Source organism: Electrona antarctica, assembly GCF_951216825.1.
Source record: "Electrona antarctica genome assembly, chromosome: 4".
NCBI lineage: Eukaryota > Metazoa > Chordata > Actinopteri > Myctophiformes > Myctophidae > Electrona > Electrona antarctica.
Window position 1 is genome coordinate 33,511,461 of NC_136809.1, and position 22,429 is coordinate 33,533,889.

Genomic DNA, 22,429 nt, shown 5'->3' on the forward strand with positions numbered 1-22,429 from the left:
GATAATGATGACTTAACCCTAGCCACGGGCGTTTTGTTAAAAAAACAAAAACAAACAATAAAGGCTGGGCATAAGTCGATGCGTCACCATATGTCACCGCCAGGTCATTTAAGGCCACACCAAATCTCGTCTTCAGTATAGTATAAAGTATAAAAGTTATTTTCAGTCTGTCCTATATGTAATGGAAACTGATATTCTCTCTCAAGTTCTCCTTGTGACATGCTGTATCTTAGGGGGGAAGATTTCCAAATGTACGTACCGTATATGACATAAGATTCTGAAAATGAGCCGTGGATGGAAAAGTTCTTTAAAGGGGTGCCCTGAGTTCAAAGGATTTGAGAACCACTGCCATAAAGTATATGGAGTTCCAGACATTCGTAACAGGGGAGGCGGTGGCTCAGGGGTAGAGTGTCTGGATGGTAACCGTAAGGTTGCCAGTTCGAACCCGGGCTCCCCCAGAGTTACTGTCGAAGTGTCCTTGAGCAAGACACTGAACCCCTAATTGCTCCCGATTAACCCCTAATTGCTAGTTGGTGCCTTGCATGGTTTCCGCTGCCATCGGTGTATGAATGTGTGTGTGAATGGGTGAATGTAATGCACAATCTCTGTAAAGCGCCTTGGATAAAGGCGCTATATAAATGCACCATTTACCATTTACCTGACTCGATCATGGTGGTATCCATAACAACTAGTGGACAGGACAACTACAGCAACCTATCCAACAATGGTATACTGTGAAGACTAAACAAAACAGACAAAATAAAAAGTTTTCTGAAATCCTTCAAATATTTATATAGCAACATCATTTTTTTTAATAGAGTACATACTGTACAGCACCCCAAGATGGGTTCCCATCCAGAAGGGTTAGAACACCAAAAGGGGTTCCCGCCCAGAATGGGCGAGCGTGACGTGCGTGTGACATTAACATAGACAACATACTGTAGATCAAATCATCAATTCAACACTGGGGTTTTGGATTTCACTAATTGGATCAGAAGCTACAGATGGTGCTTCCATTGCAAGAGGGCCACTTAGCTGCAACGTTGAGGGGGTTTGTGGCTGTGTATCATAATTATAGAGACGTTCTACGTCAGCTAAACTAGTTTTAGTTTTGGCAAAAGGTAGCTTGAATAGGTGTGGTTTGCCATGCCAAGCCAAGGCATGCCGTTCGAACAATGGGAAGAAAAAGTATCAACGCTTCTCACGAAAACAAATGCTTCTCACGAACACGAATGCTTCTGACGAACACGAATGCTTCTCACGAACACGAATGCTTCTCACGAAAACAAGTGCTTCTCACAAACACAAATAGGCCTACTTCTCACGAAAAGGTAGGATCTACCATAGAATCTACCTTTCGGACTTTCGTTTATTAAACTCCCAAGTTGCATCGTTCCCAAATAGACCGGTGGGCGACGGGCACATACAGGTCTAGTGTTATAAATGTTGTTGTTGAGTATGGGTCCCCAGCATGTAGAAAATGCCGGATGCTAACTTGCATATGTTGAGCAATTTTCAGGATTGGCATAATATGTGACCATACTATTAACAACCTATAGAAGGCAAAACATTCAACATTTCATCATGCTTTATGTATCAAAACCCCGGAACATAATCTAAAATCTAATCTAAAAGTCTGTGTGTGTGTGTGTGTGTGTGTGTGTGTGTGTGTGTGTGTGTGTGTGTGTGTGTGTGTGTGCGCGCGCGAGTGTGCGTGCGTGTATATGTGTGTTGGCAATGTAGTGAGATAATAGGTCTATTTATGATGTCAATTAGCCAGAAATCAAATGTAACCCCGACTCGCCAGCGAATCAAATACACATTTAATTCCTATCTACTTGCATCTCATTAACGTCCAATGAAGACGTGAGTCACTTAGCCTGTCAATATATACATAGTTTCCACTCGGAATGAAGCGATTTGAAACTATGTACATACTGTGTATCTTATCATAAAAACGTCTAAATGAAGACGTGAGTTCTTGAAACCGGTATGAATAAATACTGTGTTACAGTCCCCCTCAATATAAGACAAATCAAATACACACAGACGGAATCAAAGAATAGTCCGGAGATTTGTTTAGATTGTACCAGCAAAATGAGATATTTATTATATCGAAATAGGTTACAACATACTTGTCATACACTCAAATAAAAACATAGCAAGAACGGGCGTGTCAGGGTTAATTCAATTTGGACATTAGCCATAAAGACTTAACCATGCGCATTGAAAATATATTATTTGGTAGACTGTGACTGTGGTATAGTTGCTTCTGACTAGTTCGCACATGAGTTGTGTAAAATAGCCAAGGGCAAACGTTATAAAGTCCAGTCTTACTCAAATAACAATTTCAACTATAGGTCCGTTCAGTTTACAAGCACAATGCAAAAATAGAAGATAGTTTTAGAAAGAAGACAGAGGGAAAAATAAATGATCTTCTCGCGAGGAGAGGCTCTATGGTTGGCGTCACTTTAAGATTTAAATGACAAAACTAAATCAAAAGGTAGCTATTTGTATCAAACGAATGTCGTTCTGGGAGCTCGAATGTCTCAAAACATCTTTGACCAACCTTTTTGATGATGAGACCTCAACGGCGCTCGGAAACTGGATACCAGGGTAAAGTTGACAAATTAGTTTCCAGCGCTGCACGCGAGTGTACCTTTACTCGTCCTTCTTTAGTTAAAGTATAAAGTATAAAAGTCGATCAAATCGTTTCATATGGAAACCCACAAGTTGTTAGCAAACGGGACTCGCTCTAAGTCCTGATGTGGTTTCCCGGCGGGGCAGCCCACCGGCTGCCTGTAAAAGAGCGCACCGGCTGATGTGAGGCAGCCAGCGTCTCGACCAAAATGAGCCCCGTGTCTTGGGTGACACACGTTATATTGTAAGGGGTCTCAAACTAAATTAGGCGTTTTCCTAACTCCAAATCTAGTTTGAACCAGTTTTTGTTGGGAATTTAGCAGAATTGCTTTTAACAGCTTTTATGGCCCACAGGAAGAGGGGAAAACGCTGTCGTGTTTACCTATCACTCTTTCCTTATCGCTGGCCCAATCTCTAAGCCCTCTCCTCTTTCAAGTGTCAGTACACAGATGTGTGCGCACACACACACACACGTGTGCGCACCAACGCACACATTTCCTCTCATTTGACGGACATGTTCACTCTGGTCTCAACGCAGTGGTTAGAACATGGATAAAACAAAGAGGAGAAACAGTAATAACTAGAAAAAGTGCCCTTCTGGGCACAGGTCTCCACCAGGAGGATAGGAGTGTGTGTGATGTTTGGCAAAATGTTTAGGAGTAATATAAACATGTTTATTTGGGTTTTTGTGTGTGTGTGTATGTGTGTGACGCGACTTGGCCTGTTGTAGCGCCACCATGAGGCTGATTGAAAACTGTAAGTGGCATTTCTTCCTCAGCCTAGTAGTGGGAATAGGCATGCACAGTTTCACCGTAATCGGACGCTGCGTTGAGGAGTTGTGGCGATTTGCACAAAACGGGTACAAAACGGGCTACTCCTGAAAACTTTAGAAGCCAATCGTAGCCAATCAGGATGGATAATTATGAGAAATCAAACAAATCACATGATCACATGACTATGGAGAGCATGTCTACCGATTTGCGTGAAATTTGGATAAAATCTGAAGGAGTAATATTAGAAAATGTGTTTTACATATGTCGGCCTCCTGGTGGCGCTATAAAGAGCAGATGTGAAAAATTCCAGGCAAAGGTTTTTCCTTGGCCTCTAGGGAGTGTGCATACATGGTTTTACACAGATCGGTGCAGTTATAGGTAAAAACACAAATCGGCCAGTTATAGCGCCACCATGAGGCTGAGTTGAAAATATTCAAGTGGCATTTCTTCCTCGGCCTAGTGGGAATGTGCGTGCAAAATTTCACGGAAATCACACGATGTGTTCATGATTTGCAGCATTTTGTTTGAAACGGAGCACTCCTGCGAACTTTGGAAGCCAATCGTAGCCAATCAGGATGGAGTCTGAAAAATCTGAAAGACCCGTTTCGTTGAATGGCTCTAGAGAGACTGTGTACCAATTTGCGTAATGTTTGGACAAAATCTGTAGGTGTACTGTCAAAATATTTGTTTTGCACAAAGCGGCCTCCTGGTGGCGCTATAACAGGCCAATGCCAAAACTTTGGAGCAGAGGTTCAGCTTTGGCATTCAGGGAGTGTGTGTGCAGAGTATGGCTGCGATCAAGCCAACGGTGCCAGAGATTAGCTGTTCACAGACGGACGGACACACGGACGGACGGACACACGGACGGACGGACGGACACACGGACGGACGGACGGAGTGCAAAACATACTCTTTCCCCATGCCTTCGGCCTGGTGGAGACAAAGAGAGAGAGAGAGAGAGAGAGAGAGAGGGGCTGCGTGCTGGTGGTTATTATAAAACAAATTGTATAGCCTATAGGCTACTCATCTTTGTTGAGTTTTTGTGTTCCGTTTCACGTTATTGCTGAGTGATGCACACATGCAGGCAAAAGCAGGTAAAACACACACTTCTCACAGAGTGACTGATTAGGCTAATGATTGACAGGTGCAGCAGCTTTGGGAGCGTGCCTGAAGATGTCTGTCAGACATTCATATTTTGCTAAAGTGTATATAAACTCTGTATCTGGTTAATTGCGGGAGGATGCAGGATTCGCGGAGTCCCGCTGATTTTATCTTGACCGCCCGTGCCCGCCCGTAGGTATTTAAATACCGCCCGCGCCGCCAACATTTACGTTGGAGTCGAGTGTGATCCATAATTCCATATAAATATCATCAAACATGTTTGAAAATGATGGGAGGGTCAGATTGGACATTTGATCACTCATAGATCAGGGGAACGCGCACTGTGTGAAAACTCCTTTAGTGTAATTTATAACAAGGAAAAACAACAACCTCCGGGAGACGGGTCACCAAGCCATTTCCCGGGCGGGAAATTGCGTGCCCTGTACCCAGGAGGCCCGGAATCCCGGGATTAAACCCTACTGCCGAGTGCAAGGAAGTGGCAGAATTGTATGACCCAGAGCTGTGGCCAGCTGAGCGGCTAGCGTCGTACAGTATGTCTGAGTCTGACTATGAGCCAAGAAGGCCCGCTAGTGGTTTGCATGTGAGCGATAGAGATTGCATTGAGATAGAGATTGCATGTGAACGCGTCATTCCTGTACAATCAGGCAGCTCAGGGCCGGATCTAGCCAGCCCCACTCAGGTGGGCAGACAGAATTGTAAGGGGGGCGACCCCGGACGCGCCGCAAAGCGGCGCGGCCAAAAAAATGTTGGGGGTTCAAACCCCACAGTACCCCTGAAATGCATAGAAAACTGCTTTTTTTTGGCACAGCCAATAAAACAATTGGGGGTTCAAACCCCACAGTACCCCTGAAATGCATAGAAAACTGCTTTTTTTTATACTGTGCCAATAACATTTGGGGTTCAAAGTAAACCCACAGTACCCCTGAAATGCATTGATATAATATCAGGAATTTCATAATATTATTATTATTCTGGGTGCCTGCCATGCAATGGCAGAAACACAGGTTGAAATCTAAAACGCATACTTCATAATAATTATAATCACCAATACGCGAAACTTTGACGTCTATGGCCGGCCGCACGGTTTACCAAAGCCCCGCAATATATACATCAAAACGTGCGGCTCGGCCGGGAATGGTGTGCTTGTGCTTTTCTTTCCGATTCGCGTTACCGTGCCGACGTAATTCGCAATAAACGACGCGAAAAATGCCCCATTCAAAGTCGATGGGGAGACGCGGGTTAAAACAGAAAACGACACGTTACTTTGGAGCCACATTGCTCTGGCATACTGTTACGTAGAAACACGATTTAAACGTCAAACAGCACACGAGGCCATCGACTTCGTGGTGGTTCAGACGGAATTCGAATACGTTGCACGGTTTGCCCGCTATCGCAGTTCAAAGTGTGTGTGGTCTGAGCAATAATCTCGACTCAGAGTGTCGCACGCCCAGAGAGAGAGCGGATCAGAGTGAGAAGCCAATGTGAAGACTATACCGAAATTCTCCGAACAAATCGCCCTCACAGCCAAAATATTCACTTTACACGCATGGGTTTCGGTAATTTTGTAGCCACACTCGTCCTCTTTCACCCAATGTCACAACCATAGCCCAGATACATACAGTACGTGAACTACAGCCCTGAAAGCGACAGGTGTACCATCATAATGTGTCATAAACTCCATGTTAAATACCTGAATGAGTCAGCAATTTTTTCATCACAAGCACAATTCTTAACTCGCTCTTATAACCACGTTTTTTATCGTACCAATACCACGATCGCACACGGCGTACCTCAATGCCTCGGGTCACTCACAGCGAAAACAAAAATCGCATTCGACTTTTACTTTTTGCGATAGAGCAATTTGTTCTGACATACGTTCTGTCATTGACAGTCAGTGGGCTTTTACTTTCAATACTGTTTGCGTTTGCATAGACTAGCCCAGGCGCGCACACACGCACATGCACGCACATGCACACATGTGCACGCACACACACACATTGAAAGTCAATAGAGAAATTCGGGGAAACACGTAACTCTGTCATTTCTCAACCGTTTCGGACGCGGGGCGGCTCGCCAGAACCGGACCGCCCCCCCTGAGCGAAACCAAATGGACCCCTTAGCATGTTAGCATTAGCATGTTAGCATTAGCATGTTAGCATGTTAGCATTAACATGTTAGCATTAGCATGTTAGAATGTTAGCATTAGCATGTTAGCATTAGCATGTTAGCATTAGCATGTTAGCATTAGCATATTAGCATGTTAGCATTAGCATGTTAGCATTAGCATGTTAGCATTAGCATGTTAACATGTTAGCATTAGCATGTTAGCATTAGCATGTTAGCATTAGCATATTAGCATGTTAGCATTAGCATGTTAGCATTAGCATGTTAGCATATTAGCATTAGCATGTTAGCATTAGCATGTTAGCATTAGCATGTTAGCATGTTAGCATTAGCATGTTAGCATTAGCATGTTAGCATTAGCATTAGCATGTTAGCATTAGCATGTTAGCATTAGCATATTAGCATGTTAGCATTAGCATATTAGCATTAGCATGTTAGCATTAGCATTTTAGCATGTTAGCATGTTAGCATGTTAGCATTAGCATGTTAGTATTAGCATGTTAGCATGTTAGCATTAGAATGTTGGTGGCAACGTAATGTGCAATAAACTTAGACAAAATACCCCATTGAAAGTCAACCAAAAGGACCCTTACAGGGTCTGAGAGGCTAAATGTCATCAAATGGTGGTCCGTGGCTCAAATGCTGGACAGACTTGGCGAGCTGCAGGCACCCAGTCAAATTTCTTGAAATTTGTTTCTAGTTATTATTACCTGTGCTTGATGCTGGTCCTGCTGCCACTTCTGCCTCCTCCTCCCCATCTGTCACTCTCTGTCATGCAACTGTATGGTCTTGGTTGTTTTTCTAACTTTGTCTTTAATGTCATTATCTTCTTCAACTCTTTCCTTTCTCTTAAAGAGCTGAGCTAATGTTGGTTGCGTTGCCATTTTGCTTATATATATTTTTAGCGCATTCTTCTGAACAGCTTGAACTTCTTGAACAGCAGCAGCAGCGATAGCCTCTGTGTTAGCAACAGTGCTAACAGATGGGCTAGGGACTGCACTCACTGCAGAGGCAACAGCAGCGATAGCCTCTGTGTTAGCAACAGTGCTAACAGATGTGCTAGGGACTGCACTCACTGCAGAGGCAGAAGCAGCACTAGGCTTGCTTTTGCTTATAGGCTTAAAGAAAGGATGCATGTCGCTCTCTTTCTTGCTACCAACAGAGTGAGCAGACGGGAGCACACAGAGAGAGTGATTGTGTGAGATAAAGTTTATTTAGAAAATAATCACTGAAACGTATTTTCTCATTGTCTGTGTTTGAGCATGTAGAACTCCTGATTCGTGGATCTGTTGCTGGAGGCGTGGTTATGTGTAGGGGGTTTTCGACGCAGCTCATTCTCCTCAGTGTGTGCCCTGTGTTGTGTTCTGAACACTTCTCTGTTGTGCTAATTTTGCTAGACGTCGGGTCCCTCCGCCTCGCTACCGAGACACAACTTTTGCGGTATGCATTCATTGTTGGGTCTAAAAATGCTGCGCAGTGCCCACCCAATCAGAAACGGTACAGATATTTCATGATATTTTTTATAGGCAAAAAAATAAAGGATCCCCATAACTTTTGATTGGGTGGGCAGGACGCACGTTTGGGTGGGCTGTGCCCACCCCTGCCCCCCCCTAGAACCGGCGGCATCTGCTGATGGAAATGACCCCAAAATAACCCCCAATAGAAAGATGCCAACACGCAAGGCACAGTGATGCGGATAAAGATTGTTGATAAACTGTTGGAGGAATGTGACAATTGTGTCAAGATCTGGAAAGACTTAATTCCCTACATTCAAAATTCATTGGGTTGGAGAGTCTACCACTGATCTCCGTGATAAAATTGCACATTCACACGGTAGAATTTCCGGGTGGTGTAGCGATTCTCTGAGACAGTAAATATGATTTATATGGTTACAGTGAAGATTGGATGTTGACTGGGCCATTGGTATAGAGATAAAGTTTGATAATAGGTCATGTATTATTTTAAATAATATATAACCTATTATTTTTAAATATACAGTATTTTATTGTATATTTATTTATATAGCACCTTTGGATAATGTCCTCATTGAGTGCAGTGTTCTACACACACACACACACACACACACACACACACACACACACACACACACACACACACACACACACACACACACACACAGCGCAGGTGTTGCCACGCCTGCATGTTCATGATCCTCAGCTCACCATTGCATTCTGAGAGAGAGAGAGAGAGAGAGAGAGAGAGAGAGAGAGAGAGAGAGAGAGGCTGTTATATCTTCAAATCATTGTCACTTTCTTCAAGGAAAGATGCAGACGAAACTGGCAATACGAATCATAATAGTGCTTCAGTTAGTGATATTACTTGCAGGTTTATGGCTGTTTTCCAGACACATCAGTGCCATTCAGATAATGACAGGAGATGAGTTAGCTAAAACCCAGGAGACAAAAACCCTACAAACCGAGTCTGAAGTACAAAAGGTTCTGGCACCCTGTCCTGGGACCTCTCCTCACCTGGTGGGTCCACTTCTGGTGGAGTTCAACTGGAACAGGACCATGGAGGCTGTGAGAGCAGAGATGAAGCCTTCTCTGCTGGAGGGAGGACGATACAAACCACCAGACTGTATTTCGCCTCATAAGGTTTGTAGATTAATGGACGACTTGAAGTTTGGTATTGGCTTGTTCTCCGTGTAATCAATGCTGTAACAAATCTAATTACAGTTTTTCCGTCAATTGATTTGACACATTTCTCCAGGTCCATGCTCTCAGAGCAGTTAACACAGTTATTGATACAGTCATTTACCTAAAGAGCTAAATTAAGTCTTCTTGGATTACCAACCAAATACACAAAACTACAGACAAGCCCTGGAGTGGCCATATGGTGAGAGAAATACATTATTATGAGTGAAGCTTTTCTTTACTGAAAGGACTGCTTTAATCACACTGAGGAAATGCAGACGACATTGTGATTAAATAATAAAGGTGGAGGTGCCTCATGGAATAAAGAGAAGTGAGAAATTAATGCCTAATACAAATTACAAAAAAGAATACAAATTTTAAAACGTCACGCACCCTACTTTGTTTTCTCCATTGGGAGGTTTGGTTACTTAGAGGATGCTGGACAAAAAGATTGGATTACTAAACCCCTATTACTAAACCCCTAAACCCCTATTACTAAACCCCTATTATTAAACCCCTATTACTAAACCCCTATTACTAAACCCCTATTGTGTGTGTGTGTGTGTGTGTGTGTGTGTGTGTGTGTGTGTGTGTGTGTGTGTGTGTGTGTGTGTGTGTGTGTGTGTGTGTGTGTGTGTGTGCGCCTGGTTTCGAAAATGTGGTGCCTCGGAAATGAAGGTCTGTTCCCCTGTCTGCCTGTCCAGGGACACTCTTGTAAAACACTGGACCAATATATGTCGTATGCCAGTAACGAATACGAGACTGCTCGCCCCTTTACCAACTCGCCCCCGCAATCTTTTTTAATGTAGTTAACAGTTAATTTAGTATTTCCCTCCCTCTCTGAAATCAGAAATTGTCTTGTATACAGATTTATTTGATTGCATAGTAGTCGATCTCTATACTCTGTAAAATTTAGAAAGAACAACATGTCACAGAGACGGTGACTGCTTAATTAAGTTAATTTATGACTTTCTAGCAGTTCATTTCGTTTTATTAATCCCATTTCTTCCATGTAGCCCATGTTTTGTAATGGCATCATCATGCTATTATGCCCGTGGATATACAGAGTGAACTTAACAACTTATGTGTCCCATAGTGTGAAACTCTGGGCACTCTGCACAATACAGTAGTCTGTACCATATTAATGTATAACATTAACATTATGTTTCTGTCAGGTGGCGATCATCATTCCATTTCGCAATCGACATCAGCACCTCGTCCAGTGGCTCTACTACCTCCATCCCATTCTACAGCGGCAACAGCTGGACTACGGAGTGTACGTCATTAATCAGGACGGCGAGGGGACATTCAATAGGGCCAAATTGATGAATGTAGGCTTTATCAGGGCAATGAAAGAGTACAGTTATACCTGCATTGTTTTCTCTGATGTGGACTTAATCCCTATGAATGACCGTAACATCTATAGCTGCTTTAATAAGCCCAGACACCTTTCTGTGGCCATTGACAAATTTCAGTTCGAGTTGGCCTCACCAACCAACTTTGGAGGGGTCGTGTCCATGTCGATAGAGCAGTACTTGGTCATTAATGGCTTCTCGAATGAATTCTGGGGTTGGGGCGGTGAAGACGACGATCTCTACCAGAGAACCGTCATCAAATTCCAAGGTATCTCTCGGCCCGACATGGTGACGGGGAGATACAAGATGATAAAGCACGAAAGAGACTTGCATAATGAGCCAAATCCCCAGGCATTGGACATGCTCTCTAGGACAGCGTTGACCATGGACGAGGACGGGCTCAGCTCCCTCACATACACCATCAACAAGGTTCACAAGGACCTGCTCTACACATTTATCACCGTGGATGTTGGCCGTCCACATTAAGACATTCAAACTGTTCTTTATCACCGTGGATGTTGGCCGTCCACATTAAGACATTCAAACTGTTCTTTATCACTGTGGATGTTGGCCATCCACATTAAGACATTCAAACTGTTCTTTATCACTGTGGATGTTGGCCGTCCACATTAAGACATTCAAACTGTTCTTTATCACTGTGGATGTTGTTGGCCGTCCACATTAAGACATTCAAACTGTTCTTTATCACTGTGGATGTTGTTGGCCGTCCACATTAAGACATTCAAACTGTTCTTTATCACCGTGGATGTTGGCCGTCCACATTAAGACATTCAAACTGTTCTTTATCACTGTGGATGTTGGCCGTCCACATTAAGACATTCAAACTGTTCTTTATCACTGTGGATGTTGTTGGCCGTCCACATTAAGACATTCAAACTGTTCTTTATCACCGTGGATGTTGGCCGTCCACATTAAGACATTCAAACTGTTCTTTATCACCGTGGATGTTGGCCGTCCACATTAAGACATTCAAACTGTTCTTTATCACTGTGGATGTTGGCCGTCCACATTAAGACATTCAAACTGTTCTTTATCACTGTGGATGTTGGCCATCCACATTAAGACATTCAAACTGTTCTTTTTGATAGATGATGATGATGATGATGATAATAATTAACCACTAATGTCACTACTACCACTTGAGAGACTTAAATATGAAACACAAAATAAGCCAGATGTATTCGTAGAGGTATGGACCCCCTTTTTGGACTATATTGAAGAGCGCAGTTGATTCTATGTAGGACGAAACCCACCATCACTTTGCACACATGCATTCCACTTCCACAACCCTGTACCACTTGGGAATTATTATTATATTTTCTGTTCCTTTTTCTTTAATTTTCTTTGTTTTTAATTGTTGTTCTTATATATATTATTGTATATTACTTTTGTTTAAGTAACTGTCTTGTATTGTCTTGAACTGTAAGTCTGTGTTGTCTTTGTGTCTATGTAAAAAAGAAGAAAATCCTCAAAATAAATGATGATAAATAATTAACCACTCAATCACTGTTATACTTTGCCATATTATAGCCTATTACTTACTTATTTATACTTTGTCATGTGTGAAAATAGCATGAAAATAGCCAATCTTCAAGGTCACAACAGACAAGACAGAGATTGAACTATTCTCGATGAATATATCATCATTTGTAGCCTAACTGAGTTGTGCTCAGATAAAAAAGAGATTACAGAATGTGCACCTTCTGTGTGACTGGAAATCAAAAAGTGACAAGCATAATAATTTCAATATGAATGTGTACTGCTGAACATAGGGAAAATTACAGAAAACACACGCACGCACGCACGCACACGCACACGCACACACACACACACACGCACACGCACACACACACACGTCACACACACACACACACACACACACACACACACACACACACACACACACACACACACACACACACACACACACACACACACACACACACACACACACACACACACACACTTCTGTGGGTATTATACATGTGTGACCTGTCTGGTCTCCTTCCAGCTGTGAATATTTTACAGTCTATGGCTGTGAACTGGTCAGCACCTCTATGGTCAGAACTTGGTTTGAATGGACCACAGGGACCATAGACAAACACTTTGTCTTGACTCTATGCTGAGATTGATGAGCGTTTGTTGAACAGAGCTGCACAATGATTCCATCTACTGTCTGCACTTGAAACTGCACGTTGGCAGAAGTTGGAGACAAAAATTCAGCCCTACAGTAGATCTACTATTATTTAGCACACCTGGATGAGGGAAACAAGCTCAATGCTCAATGTTATCCTCGTAACAGCAAGTCATTCATTTCTGTAGAGTTGATATAATTTAATATATTAGCTTACAGTCAAGTTATACTACACTACAGTATTCGGCTCCACCTGCTCTATCTTTTTTTGTTTTTGTTTTGTTATTGTTTTCTGGGATTCATATTTATGTTTGATTTTTGTTCATTCATTATTTGGTGGAAAGAAACATTTTTGAAATAAAAAGAAAGTTAAAAAAAAAACTTGATTAGGCTATTATACAGTAAACATAGCATTTGTTCTGATGAAGATCATCAGATCATTGTCATCATTTCATTTCCAAACAGCAAGTGCTTCATATAAAAAAGATAAGACAAAAATATGTGACTCATTGTGAACATGAATTATAATAATCCTTATTATAATTTTATACTTTATAATACAAATCTGTTATACTGTAAATGTGTTACTCACATGAGTTAATTAGTAGGAAAAGGGAAAAGTATTCCATCCTTGTCCAGTTCATAGGTTGAATATTTGTGCTTGTGTGCACTTTAATATGACTGCTATGGCAGAATTCTGAATTAGCTCTAACATGCATCTCATTGGTTCACCAGCTTCCTGCAGGCTCCTGCAGTGCATTTGATTGGCTGCCCAGAACAGTGGGGCATGCAGTTATATGACAAACTTAGCATGTTGTATTGTACTGTATGTAGTGGAGTGGCTGTATAATTTATTGATGTTTTAGAAGATGGAATACAATCTAAAAGAAATTAATTTAGTGACAAAGCAGATTCAATTAAAGTGTGTTTATAAAACATCTAGGCCACAAGCTGTGTAGATGATTTGATGCTTCTCCAGCTGTGGAGATGATGACCCCTTTTGCTGATGTCTGAATCCAAGTACCGTAATCAAGTAACTTACCCCCTTACCCACCTACAACATTTTACTTAGAAAAGCAAGGAAAAATCTCCCTTGGAGGATCATATGTTTTGTACTCTTATCACCTCAACTAAAGGATTAAGCTCCTCCATACAGTAGATAGTATTCAAAACAATAATTTACCGGCTATTAAACATAAATGGGTGACAGATTTGGGATGCACTTAATGATGATGTGAATTGGGAAGCTAATTTAATATTTTTACCCCGCTCAGGTTACACCCTTTTTTCCAGTATTGTTTTTCCTTTTGCTGTTTTTGTTTTTCCTGTTGCGTTTTGTTTTTGTTTGTCTTGTTTAAAAATATATATATATATCTGTAATTCTGTAATCTGATGTTAATGTTTGCATTGTCAATAAATAAACATATCTTAAAGGAGCATTCAGTGTTTTGTGTTATTTGGAAAAAACCCTGGTCCGCCCCGGTAACAATATGTGCACATGCACACGCTGTACAGTGGGGGGGCGGCAACAGGCCAACAGCACGCACACCAAGGCCTGCCTCCGCTTGATCATGATTGGAGGAAGGCCCCTCTCTATCCTGATTGGATGAAGGATGGGCACACTCTAGTATAGGGAGGATTATCACAAAAAAAGAAAATGATCTCTATAGCCCCAATCATCACCCACATAATAAACCTCTCCATCAAACAGGGACAGGTCCCCCAAGATTTCAATCTGGCCAAAGTAACCCCCCTGCACAAGAAAGGGAGCAAATTAGACCCCGGCAACTACCGCCCTATTTCTATTCTAAGCCCCATCTCGAAAGTGATGGAAAACATAGTCTATGAAGGTCTAAAAGTGCCACAAAAAAAAATTATGTACGAATCTGGCTATTTGAGTGACATGGAATTTCCTTTCATTGCTATGCTGATGACACTCAACTCTACTTCAATATCGACTCACGCGCCCCCCCCCCCCCCCCCCCCCCCCCCCCCGCAGCCAAACCACCACCCGCAAAGTCGCAAACCTGCCAGCACCATCCCCTTCATCCACACTTACCACCTGCCTGGAGGAGATAAAGGCGTGGATGAACCTCAACTTCCTTCAACTAAACAGCTCCAAAACCGAAGCCATCCTTATTGGCACCCCCCACCAGATCCAAACATGCCCCATAACCAGCATCTCATTCTCCGGTCAGGATATTCCTCTCTCATCCACATTACATCTCAGGCATCTGCTGGCTCTGCTGAGATGGATGGCTGTCTGTCAATAGACTCCTGGGAGAAGACACAGGCCTTCTTTTTGGTGGGAATGCAGGCCTTGCCGGCGTCACCACTTTAGCTTATTCTGCCAGGACATGCTCCAGATGCATCCATTCCAAATCAGGATCAGGAACGTCAGCACTGTTGTCAAGTAAACTTGTAAAATCCTGGGTACTAACAAGCACTGAGGAATACAACAGAGAGAAGAGCAAGCCCACACTGCATAACACCATTGCGAATGACTGAGACAGCTGCCCCAACAAGCTGCATGAAGAGGCTGCTGTTCACTCTCTGGATTTATAGTATGCGCTTTCAATTACCACAGCTGGTGATTAAGGAGAACCAATGAGACGTAAGCAACACTAAGCACCATGGAATTTCAATCTATATGAATGAATATAAATACATAAAATGCATAATACATAAATGCTATCTAATAATAATAACTAACAATAATGACAATAATAATAATAACTAGAAATATTGTTCCTGAAGAAACAATGTGGAGTCGCTGCAAGCCAAAAGATTGTACTATAAGTAGTACAAATGCAGTCAAGGTTCCAGCAGTGCACTCTTTGACTTTGTATGTATCTCTGACTGTTGTATGTGAGTGTGTATTATACTGATTCATTCCTAATCATTATAATAATATATATAAAATTATAAATATAAAGAATGTATATTTTTCACATTTGTCAGCCAAAGTCATGCTGTACAAAATGGTATTGATAAAAAACTGCCACTTTAACACTAAGTTCTCACACGTGAACAGACAGACAGACAGACAGACAGACAGAGTCTTGAGTGTACAGGGTTTGATGAGGTCAGATCAACATATGGAATGTCAGAACAGGAAGGACGGGTGGGGCTGGATCAACATTATGGAATGTCAGAACAGGTCAGCTCCATATATAGAGATCTAAGGGTTTGAGGTCAGATGTAGAGTTGCTGGCCGGCTCCATATATGCAGATCTAGCTGATGATCCAGTCTTCTCCAGGTATGGTTATCCAGGGTTAGATGAGGTCAGTGTTGTGGTCTTCATTTATGGAGATGGCCATATATATATATACTTGGCCTCACTCCCCGAACCCACCTCACCCCTGCCCACTTTGACAGGCTGGAATGGCTTAGGGTTGATGACAGAGTACAGCATCTTGCATTGGGTCTGGTCCACAAGATTCGATACACCACCACCTGTCTAAATACTTCCTTAATGTCAACGAAGTCCACACCCACAACACCAGAGGGAGTTCAACAAACCATGTGCAACCCAGATTTGGCACAAACAAGGGACTAAATTCTTTTCGCTCCTATGCCACCAACATGTGGAACTCCCTACCAACAGTCATTAAGACATGCAAATCCCTTGACTTCTTCAAAACCGCTCTCAAAGGGCAACTACGGAAGGCTGCAATTTGAAACTGGCACGGTAAAATCTGAATCCCCCACCCACCCCTTTTCCCCCTCACTGTAGAGTATATGTTTTCTTTCCCCTTTTTACCTCCTTTATAATGATTTCCTGTTCTTTGGCTATATAGAAGTGTATATGTGTACGTCTCTAAATGTTATGATGAATTGAACAAGGTGGACCCTCTTGTAAACAAGTGTAGTGCTTTATTGGGTCATCCACTCGCTGTTAAGTTTTTGTATTGAGTTGTGCTTGAAATGTACTGTCATTCTGCAAACTGTTAATAAATACTTCAATCAATCAATCAAACATTTTCTATACTCAAGTCAATTTGTTATAATTATTCTGCTGCATGTAGCGCAGCATGTACAGTACACACACACACACACACACACACACACAATACAAGTGTTCTATATTGACAGTGTTCTATATTTCACCAACAGTGTGTTGGATTTTATAGTTACTTGTATTGGAAATTAAAGAGCCTGTGTATTATGCAAATCAAAGAGGCTAGAGCCACTAGACAGTCAAGGACACACAACATGCACACATTAACACCCCATTTATGCACAGCAGCAATAAACAATAACCAAATGTATGCCTTACCTGATTTTGGGAGAAAGTGCCTTCCCTTTCCCCATGAATTAATTGAACCGGGTAATAGTTTATTAAAAATGAATGTGCGTGTGTTTGTGTGTGTCCCACCACCAACAGGGGCTGGCGCAGCGCCCTCAGCACCACATGTACCGTACCTATGCAAAAGTAGGCTTAATTATCCTTGAAAGACAGATTCTACAGTGTACACAAAAAAGAACACTCTAACATGCGTAAGTTAAAGTTGCTTTAATTTCTTTTCACTTTTTTTTTTAAAACATTTATTCCAGGCTGAATGATATCATTACCACAGTTTTGACATGTACATCATCATTATTAATATCTTAGTTAATCCATCAGAAAATTAAAAACAGCCATAGAAAAAACAGAAGACATCTACCACACCTGGATAGAACTGTATTTGAGCCTGTAAGATAACCTCTCGACCTCTTTGCTCCATCATCTAGCCTCAAGAAGGTATAGAGATGAGACTTGCCCTTAACTTAACTTCTTGAACCCCAATACAACAACGGTCTCTATTCTGGGGGGCGGGGCATTCACAAGAAATAGCTGATCCACAAGCTCACAGCTGTTAGATTTAGCGATTTCTTGGCTAAGACATTTAACCCATTAAAACTGGGAAAGCATCTGTGTAAGTTTAGCTATGGGCCTATATATGGCACATTGGTTGGCTATTCAAAAATAGCAGATATACAAGCTCAGAGCATGTCACTTTGTGCCACGCTATGAGCATGTAGATCTGCTATTTTAGAAGCTCTTTAAAATGTTGCTAATCTTTATTTTTTTTAGATTTAGACATTTTTAACTCAAATATTTGCTTCTGGGTGTACCTGGAACAAAATATTCTGAGAAGGGGGGGTCCACAACCAAATGCATAGAATGTTTGGACATGAAAAAGTTTTGAGCACTGATATTTAGCAACATAAGTTTTTCAGAAAACCGTTAGGATTTAGCAGACATTTTGTAGAAATGGCTTAACAATACTGACGTTTGTCAGCTGAGATTGAGACCAAACTCAGTGGAAGCTCTCTGACAGGACTCCAAATACCATTTTGAGTCAGGTGTTGCAGACCTACACTGGAATACTGTTTTATTAAAACATTGCAATGCAAGACGGAGAGCCATTCACCATTAATAAGAAAGGAAAAACAAACAAACAAAAAACGTTGCTCTTGCCTTTTCTTCTCCTAGAAAAACAGCTAGCTATTGTTTTATCATTAAAGTTTAACTTTTTTTTAATAAGACAAGAGAGAGAAAAAAAACATGTAGTGATATGAAGAGTGTATTAAGAGTTTAAAAAACATTGTGAAAGAAAGGCCATTGTTCAGTGACTAGTCCAACAAATCATTTTTTTTATTTTTATTTTATTCTTTGCCCCAAACACTGTAAAGTACCACAGTACAGGTAGCGCTAGCTGTTAGCGTGGCGTGAAGGAACGTAATCGTATAGTAAAATATCACACAGGTAAAGATTGTCTCGCTAGTACGAGAAGTGGTCATTAATGAATGAATTAAGGACAGTTAAACGTATTAAAACACTGCGTGCCGTTGGAAGGTGAAGGTTAGGGTGCCGTCCACTGAAAATCACTACACTTCTATTTCCCTCGGCTAGGCACTCCTCTATAATAGCTTGATAAACATACTACGTCACCCATAATGCAAATGGTCGTCCGTGATGCCACGGGCTGTGAGAGGGCAAATGGGTGCTAATGCTAGATGCAGAAGTAAACAGTAGTGTAGTAAACAGTGTGGTGATTTTGTGATGTGTGTGTGTTTGTATGTGTGTGACTGTGTGTGTCTGTGTCTGTGTGTGTGTGTGTGTGTGTGTACCGCATGTAGCATGTGTGTGTGTGTGTGTGTGTAGCGCATGCATGCATGTGTGCGGAAATTATGCAGGCAAGGTACCACTAGATAGGGGGCGGGCCCCACTCTCTGCCCAATCAGACACATCAGATTAACCATACTTACACACAGTAACACTGAGATACAGCAATAGCCAATCACACAGTGGTGATGATGATGTCACACGCACAGGTTCACGACTAGATTGGTTTTTATACACTATACAGAGTCAAGAGAGAGAGAGAGAGAGAGAGAGAGAGGCAGGAATCCGCTGGCAGTGTCCCCAGTGTCCACAATGTCACCTTGAAAAGCATTGTTGTGCTTTTGAGGGAAAACAAAACAATCGAAACGAAAATATGACAAAACTAAACATCCTCGGGGGGTTGACCTCCTCCTCGATCTCTCCGGCCTCTGCCCTCTCCGTTTTCTTTGCGGCAGATCTTCCAGATAAAAAGAAAATTACAAAAATAACTAAGACAGGGTGGAGGAGACGGGGGGTTAAACCGCAATGACAGTGGCTAAGAAGGGATAAAAAGATGCTCCGCGTTATCAGGATTACTTGGATGCAGCACCACAGCTCTTAATGTCAGCTTACGAACCAAGAAAAAGGAAAAAGCACCCGCTTTGTGATGTCCTTGATTCTAGTGGGACGCGTCTATGAAAGGGACTATTCAGGAAAAAGGGCGTTTTTAAAATTGTTTACACAGGTTACCATTTTCCTTGTTTGTTGTTCGTATGTTTTCCTTTGTGCTCTGAACGGTAAAAGGAATCACTTTCAGTTCCTTCTGCATTCTGGAACCACAGCTGATGGGCATCACCCCCCGTTAAGCCCACATGTCTCACAGCTGATGGGCATCACCCCCTGTTAAGCCCACATGTCTCACAAAGTCACCATTAGTGTCCACTGTCTTCTCGTGGTTGGGCATTCTGTCCCCTCTTTAATTTATTATATTTACAATGAGATTTAAAAAAAAAAGAAATCCTTCTCAAAGTGTTTTCCCTCTTCCCCTTTTCAAGTCACATGGAGGCAGTTGATGGGCGAGGGAGGGAGAAGCCAGGGGCGGGGTTAAGCATCCCTCATTATCCAGAGTTTTGGCACATATAGAGCTCTCCAATATCCTTTCGTCTACACTACCCAGGCCATTAATACCACCTGGAACTGTTCTTCTAACGTAGCATTCCTGGCTCATATTTTATGTTAAACAAACAAAAAAAGCATATTAATCGACGCACCGACAGGCACGCTGAACAAAGCACAGAGAGACATGAACGCTCCGGAGCTCACGATTCAAGTTATAGGTCTTTAGTTTAAACAGCACGGTTTAGTTAGGAGAGGATGTAGAATTCTATCTTCTATCTACAGTCTCATGGCTTTTCTGCTTCACTGGCTGCTTCATGTTCATAGAGACAGGCAGCTTCTTTTAGACCAGTGGTTCTCAAAGTGTTGTGTGCGTGTGATTACATGAGAGTAATACAGCAACAGTACCATGACACACACTAATCACCATGTTAGATGATTATGACTCTATTTTACAGTCTATGCCTAATGGGTTCGGAATGAAACACACTTGATCAATATTTACAGTCTGTACAGTGTGTGTGTGTGTGTGTGTGTGTGTGTGTGTGTGTGTGTGTGTGTGTGTGTGTGTGTGTGTGTGTGTGTGTGCGTGCGCAGCATGCGCCAGCATTACGCACGCATGTGTGTGTGTGTGTGTGTGTCCTGAATGTAATGTGCTCTATCAGGGGACTCAAGTGGCGCTCAGTGTAGTGCCAGGAATCTCCAGCGGAGGGCAGTGTACAGTGGGAGGAGGGGTATGGACAAGGAATCCAGTTTTGGACAGAGAGTGAAGCTGTAGGCGTAGTGGTTCTCAAAGTGTGGTTCGGGGGCTGCCAGGGGGTCTTTGAGGAGGTTCCACGGGGTCCCTTCCCCGAGCTAAATTATTGTTAGTTAGGAACCAAATGGACCCTTGCAGGTCTGTAACTCTGAGCGTGTACAAATCCAGTTGTACACTCTCAGAGTTATGGGGGATACGTGGCCCTAACGCATAACAAACTGGGGGTGTCCTTGAAATCCAAACGTTTGAGAACCACTGCAGACTGAGCACCAGCATTCCTGGCGTGAGAGATGACGGAGACCTTCATTGTGTGAACGGGTCTGGGATGTTGCACTCCAAGGCAGTGGATGCTTGGTGCTTGTCTGAGTGAGTCTTGGTAGTACGATCCCGAACGGTGGTTCTGAGATCCGTTTTGGTTCTTGGGACGCCATTGGCCTCCCCCCCCCCCGGTTGAGGGGATTTTATCTTAAGGATTCATGGTTCAGTTGGTGGGAGCGGTTTGGTGTGGCGGTAGTCGCCTGGTCGGTGGATCCTAGTGGACGGATGATTGCGGCCGGGCGGCGGGGTGAGGCCGGCTGGCCGGGTCGAGCTGGTCGTTGGGAACGGAGCGTCGGTTCTGGTCGGGTCGGCTGGTGGCGAGGTACTTGGCTCTCATACTGGAGGTGTACTGGAGGGGGACAGTCACATAGGAGAGGTGAGAGAGAACGAAGAGAGCAGGGACGAGGCGAGAACACAGAAAACGTGTGAGAGAGTGAGAGAGAGAAACGGAGGAGGAAGGGGAGAGAGGCAGCGAGCGGAGACCAGCGGATGAAGAGAGCAGGAGATGCGATGTGAACAGATGGAATGAGGCTATCAGTCTGAGGCAGGGAGGAAGACAGAGAAAAGAGATTTGGGGGGGACTAAACAAAACGTAATACAACGAGAGGATGAATGAATACATGATTATGGTCAGCCTCTTATTGATGCTGTAGAACGGAATGGTTTAGCAATCAAACAATGACAAGGAAGGAGTGAGGAACGTAATCCTTGAAGAAACTTGCTTGTTCAGCTAGTCAACTGCAAAAACTGGGGGAGGGAATAGTAAAATAAAAAGCTTGCAATGTGTGCTGTGATATGTTGTTTTGCGATAGACTTTCCGCTTAACACTTACACTAAATACATGTGCATTTGATGAAGTAAAGGGGAATGGCTGGGAAGAGTTAAAGTGGAGAGAGAGGGAGAGAAAACTGGGACTGTCGATGGTAAGACAAGACAGCTAGACAGACAGACAGACAGACAGACAGACAGACAGACAGACAGACAGATGTGATGCATGTTTTGTTTTGTTTTTTCACTTGTGAAATAACACACGACAGACTCAGAAACACACACACACAGAAACACAGAAACACACACACACACACACACACACACACACACACACACACACACACACACACACACACACACACACACACACACACACACACACACACACACACACACACACACACACACACACACACACACACACACACACACACACACACACACACACACACACACAGTTGAAATGCTCTCACCAGTCATTTGGACAGCCAGGGGGTTGGTTACAAACACTCAGTATATGCAGCAGATTAGCGGTGTTGTGAATTCATAAAG

At 42.7% G+C, this 22,429-nt stretch overlaps 2 protein-coding genes across 2 annotated transcripts in view; one reads left to right on the forward strand and one right to left on the reverse strand.

Annotated features, from left to right (window-relative positions):
* Positions 1-9,046: 9,046 nt before the first annotated feature.
* Positions 9,047-11,154, forward strand: LOC306921269 (beta-1,4-galactosyltransferase 1-like; the record flags this gene model as incomplete). Its single annotated transcript, XM_079498378.1, has 2 exons — positions 9,047-9,274; positions 10,489-11,154. The coding sequence occupies 2 exons, from the start codon at positions 9,047-9,049 to the stop codon at positions 11,152-11,154; spliced, it is 894 nt and encodes a 297-aa protein (XP_079354504.1).
* A 6,171-nt stretch (positions 11,155-17,325) lies between these two features.
* LOC306921871 (protein tweety homolog 3-like) overlaps positions 17,326-22,429 on the reverse strand; it is a 52,272-nt gene continuing 47,168 nt past the window's right edge. The window contains exon 14 of the mRNA XM_079499173.1: positions 17,326-21,455. Within this exon, the coding sequence (XP_079355299.1) occupies positions 21,321-21,455 (135 nt within the window). The 3' untranslated portion in view covers positions 17,326-21,320. The remainder of the gene's footprint in view (positions 21,456-22,429) is intronic.